The following is a 7,173-nucleotide window of genomic DNA, read 5'->3' as shown; positions in this document are numbered from 1 at the left end:
GAAAAACTCGAAAAACTGTGGGCCCTGGTTATGGTGTATTATTTATTTCCTCAATCAGTCTGGTCATGTGTGCCTCCATTGGTCTAGTCAGAGGAAATACACACCATTCCTTACATGTCAAACATGAACCAATAATGAAAAGAATGTTCTTGTTACTAAACCAGTAGACGCCACTGTGACTTTTAGGGAAACAGATACGACTGTGGTGTCACGTCTGAGGTAATAGGATATTACCAAACTTGAAGGAAAATATGTGTTTGTGCACCTAGCAAACCATGGGATTACTCACTCTGCGTTTGTCTGCATACGTGTGCGACCGTGTGTATGATTGCCAGTGTATTCATTCATACCCACATAAATGAATGTTCACCACATTTGGCTGTAAGACAGTAGGATGGATGGGTCTACCGTACACATCGTGCTTCTGATGCTGATTCTTCTTCCCTATACACAGGGGACCTTGTCAACAGGTAGGGAACAAAGGGAAAGGACAGTTATTGACATACAATCTATTTGATGTTGTTTTTATTTAGAATATTGGGTTATATTAGACATCATTTTGAAATGTTTATTGTTTGTTGATGTTTCCTCCTAAAGATCTGATGGGTGTGGGCAGAAAGTATGATTTAACTTGATAGCCAATGTTGAAATTCTAAAAAGATTGATATGAAGCTTACAATGTTTCAAAGTCCAAGATATACGATAATCACATATAAAAAGTGTAGTCCATTATTGCATGACGTAAGAAAGTATAATTTTGTGTTATAACAATAATATATCACTTTTCTCTTACTGATCAGATTTATCTGTCACCATATCTATATAACTTACTAGGCAAACATCTACAGTGCTGTGAAAAAGTATTTGCCCCCTTCCTGATTTCTTATTTTTTTGCACATTTGTCACACTTAAATATTTCAGATCATCAAACATATTTTAATATTACACAAAGAAAACCCAAGTAGACACAAAATGCAGTTTTTAAGTGATACTTTTATTTATTAAGGGAAAATAGCTATCCAAACCTTCATGGCCCAATGTGACAAAGTAATTGCCCCCTCTTGTTAAATCATGAATTTACTGTGGTTAATCACATTTTTTGGAAAGCTGAGTTCAATTTCACTAGCCACACCCAGGCCTGATTACTGCCAGACCTGATGAATCAAGAAATCACTTAAATAGAACCTGTCTGACAAAGTGAAGTAGGCCAAAAGATCTCAAAAAGCAAGACATCATGTTGCGATCCAAAGAAATTCAGGAACAGATGAGAAACAAAGTAATTGACATCTATCAGTCTGGAAAGGGTTACAACGCCATTTCTAAAGCTTTGGGACTCCAGTGAACCATGGTGAGAGCCATTATCCACAAATGGAGAACATTTGGAACAGTGGTGAACATTCCCAGGAGTGGCCGGCCTACCAAAATTATCCCAAGAGCACAGCGACGACTCATCCAAGAGGTCACAAAAGAACCCACAACAACATCTAAAGAACTGCAGGCCTCACTTGCCTCAGTTAAGGTCGGGGTTCATGACTCAACCACAAGAAAGAGACTTGGCAAAAATGGCATCCATGGCAGAGTTCCAAGGCGAAAACTACTGCTGACCAAAAAGAGCATAAAGGCTCGTCTCACTTTTGGGAAAAAAGATCTTGATCCCCAAGACTTTTGGGAAAATATTCTGTGGACTGACGAGACAAAAGTTCAACTTTTTGGAAGGTGTGCGTCCCGTTACATCTGGTGTAAAAGTAACACAGCATTTCAGAAAAAGAACATCATACCAACAGTCAAATATGGTGGTGGTAGTGTGATGGTCTGGGGCTGCTTTGCTGCATTAGGACCTGGACGACTTGCTGTGATTGATGGAACCATGAATTCTGCTCTCTACCAAAACATCCTGAAGGAGAATGTCCGGCCATCAGTTTGTGACCTCAAGCTAAAGCGCACTTGGGTTCTGCAGCAGGACAATGATCCAAAACACACCAGCAAGTCCACCTCTGGATGGCTTACATAAAACAAAATGAAGGTTTTGGAGTGGCCTAGTCAAAGTTCGGACTTGAATACGATTGAGATGCTGTGGCGTGACCTTAAAAAGGCGGTTCATGCTCAAAAACACTCCAATGTGGCTGAATTAAAAAAAATCCTCCACAGCGATGTGAAAGGCTCATTGCCAGTTATCGCAAACGCTTGATTGCAGTTGTTGCTGCTGAGGGTGGCATAACCAGTTATTAGGTTTAGGGGGATATTACCTTTTCACATAGGGCCATGAAGGTTCAGATGGCTTTTTTCCCTTAATAAATAAAACCATCACTTAAGAACTGCATTTTGTGTTTACTTGGGTTATCTTTGTGTAATATTTCAATTTGTTTGATCTGAAACGTTTAAGTGTGAGAAATGTGCAAATAAATAAGAAATCAGGAAGGGGCAAATACTTTTTCACAGCACTGTATGTTCAGTCCATTTTTCATCTTCAAAATATGAGATCATAGTGAAGGTGCAAATCAGTGTAAGGAATATTGACTAGTCTGATAAGTGAATAGCTTGATACTTGAGACCTCACGTCTAGGCGGAAGAATGCCACTATAACACTGAACTTGTTGTTGTCACATCTCTTTAATATAGCTTGTGTTGTGTGGGTGTCTGTCTGGATGTCAGCCCATCTGTCAGTCAACTGCCTTACTATACAATGGGCACACACTACTAACACAAGATATGATTTAAAGGGATGTGTCATCATTTAGATAGCGTTCACTGTCTTCTCTCTTTAGTTACAGCTATCTCTCCAACCCATACAACAGCTACTCAGACTGACTACAGCCCTGTGAACGCATCCCACCCAACTACCCGTTCTACCCCCACCTCTGCTCGACCCAGCATGGCTACTTCCACCCAGGACCCCAGCAGTAGTCTGACCAGCCATGTTTCAGGCACCACAACCAGGCCCCAAGAGGGTGACTCCACCTCTAATACCACCATCAACACCTCAAGCCTACCTACCACAATAACCCAATCGACCCTATCACAGGGTGAGTAAATACCCCACTTGCCTGTTCAACGGGAGTCTCTAAGTGATATTAACGCAATAAGAAGGCCTGCAGTATAATGATCACTTGTAAGAAGTGTGGCTAGCTTTTTACAAGGTGAAGCCTCAGTGTTCACTATTCCATTGTTTTCCAGACAGATGCTCATCTCCTCCAGTTCTGTGTTGTTTGGGGCCGAGTAGCAGCTGTATTAGAGGAAGCTGTTTCTGTGACCAGGCCTGTGAGCTGTATGGAGACTGCTGTCATGACTACAGGACCACCTGCACACAACGTGAGGGACAGATAGAATACCAGTCCTATCAGTACATACAAAAGCAACCAGTTGAAATTATACTTATTTCATAACATATGACATGTTTTCTCAACAGTCGGTTGTTTGAATCGTGACTTTCTAACTGCCATCATTTCCTTGTTTTCTAAAGCGTCCACCACTCCAAAGCCAGTCACACAAGAGCCAAGAATAGTAGACAGCAATACTACACCTAAACCATCTAACACAGTAGACAGAAGTACTACACTTTCACCATCTAACACTGTAGACAGCAATATTACACCTAAACCATCTAACACGGTAGACAGCAATACTACACCTTTACCATCTAGCACAGTAGACAGCAATATTACACCTAAACCATCTAACACAGTAGACAGCAATACTACACCTTCACCATCTAGCACTGTAGACAGCAGTACTTCAACTTCAGCGCCTAACACAGTAGACAACAATTCCACACCTTCACCATCAGTAGACAGCAGTGCTATGCCTTTACCGTCTAACGCAGTAGACAGCAGTACTACACCTTCACCAGAAGATGGCAGCACACTAGAAGTCACAACGTCCACTCCTGTTGGTGAGTATGATGATATCCAAGTATTCTGTTCTGGCAAAAACGACAGACACAACAGCGCCAATAACAGAACACAGCAATACTACACCGTCACCAGTAGAGGGCAGTACAGTCACAAAAGTCCCAGCCTTCACTAATCTAGTTTAGTATCAGTACTGAAAAAAACACCCAATTGTCATACTTGAGTAAAAGTAAAGATACCTTAATAGAAAAGGACTCAAGTAAAAGTTAAAGTCACCCAGTAAAATACTACTTGAGTAAAGTCTATTGGTGTTCGGTTTTAAATATGTAATTGCTAAAATATACTTAAGTATCAAAAGTAAAAGTAAAAGTATGAATAATTTATAATTCCTTATATTAAGCAAAACAGACAGTACAATTTTCTTGTTTTTTAAATGTATGAATAGCCAGGGGCACACTCCAACATTTAGACATAATTTACAAACAAAGCATTTGTGTTGAGTGAGTCCTCCAGATCAGAGGCATTATGGATGATTAGGGACGTTATTTTGGTAAGTGTGTGAATTGGACCATTTTCTGTCCTGCTAAGCATTTAAAATGTAAAGAGTACCTTTGGGTGTCAGGGGAAATGTATGGAGTTAAAAGTATATTGTTTTCTTTACGAATGTAGTGGAGTAAAAGTAATCAAAAATATAAATAGTAAAGTACAGATTACTTAAGTAGTACTTTAAAGTATTTTTACTCAAATACTTTACACCACTGTTTAGTATCTGAACTGTCAAACAACATCTAGTCTCACCTATTCCCTAGTTGTATGGACCAAGAATGAATACAGCAGTTTCATGACAAGGTGTTAGTTATATACATGGATTATTTCAGAACTTGGATCAACATGGACTCTTCAAGCCACACATACCGTCCCTGCTGTGTCTAACCTAGTACAGACCATTACCAGTCATTCTGATGACACAACTGGTAACACAACACCACCAGTCACAACAACCTTGTTCCAGAATACTGTCTCCAAGGAAACAACTGAGGCAGACCATAAGAACATCATAACCTCTCAGAAAGGTAGGCTATAGTTCCCACTGCCAAGTTGCTCAAGAATCATGGCATTAACATGATTGATTTTGTAAAGGGCATCGTTTACAGCTCAGTATGGCTAGGATCATCATCTCAAAACTGATCATATTACATTGTGATTTTTTTCAATCAGATACCCAAACTCTGACCACCCATTTGAGGGTCTCTATAGTTTCGGCTGGGGACATAAGTAAGGAGGAGATCATTGAGGCGTTGCATAATGTAAGTGATGCTCACAATTATCAACTCACACTTTTACACGGCTTAATGTTTCTAAAACATTACTACATAACCAGTATCAACCATTTAGAAGTAGGCTTCCAGGCTAGATTATATCAACCCGTTCGAGATAACATTCAGGAGAGCCTTTATTCCTTGCTTGATTCTACTCTTCTTCTCCAGTTTGCAGCGCAGGTCCAAGCCAATCTACAGAGAGAGTACTGTAACGACTGCACACTGCGCATCAGGAACATCAGAGGAATATGAGACCAACATTTAATCCAAACCATGTCTCTACAGTAACCCAAAGAATCTTTTGAGATTCCTGGAACTAACCCTCATCATATAACCCTAATATAGTCTGGACCCCACAGATAAACCTACATTTGAAAATCAACAATGCCAGCTTACGCTTTTAAGTCATTTTGATTTTGGTTCAGTCTTTTTCAGAAGAATTACATCTATGGCCTATTAATTGTAACCTATATTTATATTTAACCTTATTTAGGAATGTTGGTCAGTTTAGCATATGGACATATTCTATTATAGGTTTAGAATGCTGTTCAGTCATTTGTCACAAGGAGGCAGTATAACCGTTTCATCTCTCCAATAGAAGCACAGTAAAAGAAGCTTTCCACTTTTGGATCAACACTGTCATAAATGCACTTTCATAAGTGACTTTCAAAAGATTTGTTTTTACCCCTTTTTGTCACAATTATATTTTCCATCTAAAAACACCCAAAAAGCTGTAATACAACAGCTATTTACAATTTGCATTCATGAGGTACTAGACTTTGTTTAAAAACAAATAGGTAAAGATGCCTCTAAGGGACACTATACACCTGTAGGCTACAAAACAAAAGTTATTTTGGAAAATCTGCGCAACAATTGGATTGTCAATATATATACTGTATATACAGTATATACTGTGTGTATATATATATATGCACACACACACACACACACACACACACACACACACACACACACACACACACACACACACAGTCGAAGTCAGAAGTTTACCTACACCTTAGCCAAATATATTTAAACTCCCTTTTTCACAATTCCTGACATTTAAACCTAGTAAGAATTCACTGTCTTAGGTCAGTTAGGATCACCACTTTATTTTAAGAATGTGAAATGTCAGAATAATAGTAGAGAGAATGATTTATTTTAGCTTTTATTTCTTTCATCACATTCCCAGTGGGTCAGAAGTTTACTCAATTAGTATTTGATAGCATTGCCTTTAAATTGTTTAACTTGGGTCAAACATTTCGGGTAGCCTTCCACAAGATTCCCACAATAAGTTGGGTGAATTTTGGACCATTTCTCCTGACAGAGCTGGTGTAACTGAGTCAGGTTTGTAGGCCTCCTACAAACCTTTGTAGGCCGCACACTCTTTTTCAGTTATGCCCACAAATTTTCTATAGGGTTGAGGTTAGGGCTTTGTGATGGCCACTCCAATAGCTTGACTTTGTTGTCCTGAAGCCATTTTGCCACAACTTTGGAAGTTTGCTTGGGGTCAATGTCCATTTGGAAGACCCATTTGCGACCAAGCTTTAACTTCCTGACTGATGTCTTGAGATGTTGCTTCAATATATCCACATAATTTTCCTCCCTCATGATGCCATCTATTTTGTGAAGTGCACCAGTCCCTCCTGCAGCAAAGCACCCCCACAACATGATGCTGCCACCCCCATACTTCATGGTTGGGATGGTGTTCTTTGGCTTGCAATCCTCCCCCTTTTTCCTCCAAACATAACAATGGTCATTATGGCCAAACAGTTCTATTTTTCTTTCATCAGACTAGAGGACATTTCTCCAAAAAGTATGGTCTTTGTCCCCATGTGCAGTTGCAAACCGTAGTCTGGCTTTTTATGGTGGTTTTGGAGCAGTGGCTTCTTCCTTGCTGAGCGGCCTTTCAGGTTATGTCGATATAGGACTCGTTTTACTGTGGATATAAATACTTTTGTACCCATTTCCTCCAACATCTTCACAAGGTCCTTTGCTGTTGTTCT

At 39.6% G+C, this 7,173-nt stretch overlaps 1 protein-coding gene across 2 annotated transcripts; it reads left to right on the top strand.

Moving 5' to 3' along the window:
- The first annotated feature begins 94 nt into the window (after nt 1-94).
- Nucleotides 95-5,839, top strand: LOC115169837 (flocculation protein FLO11). 2 transcript variants are annotated; one of them, XM_029725846.1, is made up of 7 exons: nt 95-470; nt 2,796-3,023; nt 3,175-3,309; nt 3,461-3,889; nt 4,727-4,921; nt 5,067-5,155; nt 5,336-5,839. In XM_029725846.1, exons 1-7 carry the CDS (start codon nt 395-397, stop codon nt 5,417-5,419), a joined length of 1,236 nt encoding a protein of 411 aa, XP_029581706.1. In that variant the 5' UTR covers nt 95-394; the 3' UTR covers nt 5,420-5,839. The 2 variants fall into 2 exon arrangements, with proteins under 2 accessions (XP_029581706.1, XP_029581705.1); XM_029725845.1 differs by having other exon boundaries at nt 2,766-3,023.
- The last annotated feature ends 1,334 nt before the right edge of the window (nt 5,840-7,173 follow it).

The sequence above is a fragment of the Salmo trutta genome, chromosome 31, assembly GCF_901001165.1.
Source record: "Salmo trutta chromosome 31, fSalTru1.1, whole genome shotgun sequence".
In the NCBI taxonomy this organism is placed as follows: domain Eukaryota; kingdom Metazoa; phylum Chordata; class Actinopteri; order Salmoniformes; family Salmonidae; genus Salmo; species Salmo trutta.
The sequence above is the reverse complement of the archived record's forward strand: the minus strand, read 5'-3'. Positions and strand labels throughout refer to the sequence as shown.

Excerpts from the sequence above, each read along its gene's own strand:
- LOC115169837 (XM_029725845.1), top strand. The coding sequence starts at position 395 with ATGGATGGGTCTACCGTACACATCGTGCTTCTGATGCTGATTCTTCTT. Across the intron at positions 471-2,765 it reads ACAGGGGACCTTGTCAACAG|TTACAGCTATCTCTCCAACC; the intron begins GTAGGGAACAAA and ends TTCTCTCTTTAG. Across the intron at positions 3,890-4,726 it reads CACAACGTCCACTCCTGTTG|AACTTGGATCAACATGGACT; the intron begins GTGAGTATGATG and ends GGATTATTTCAG.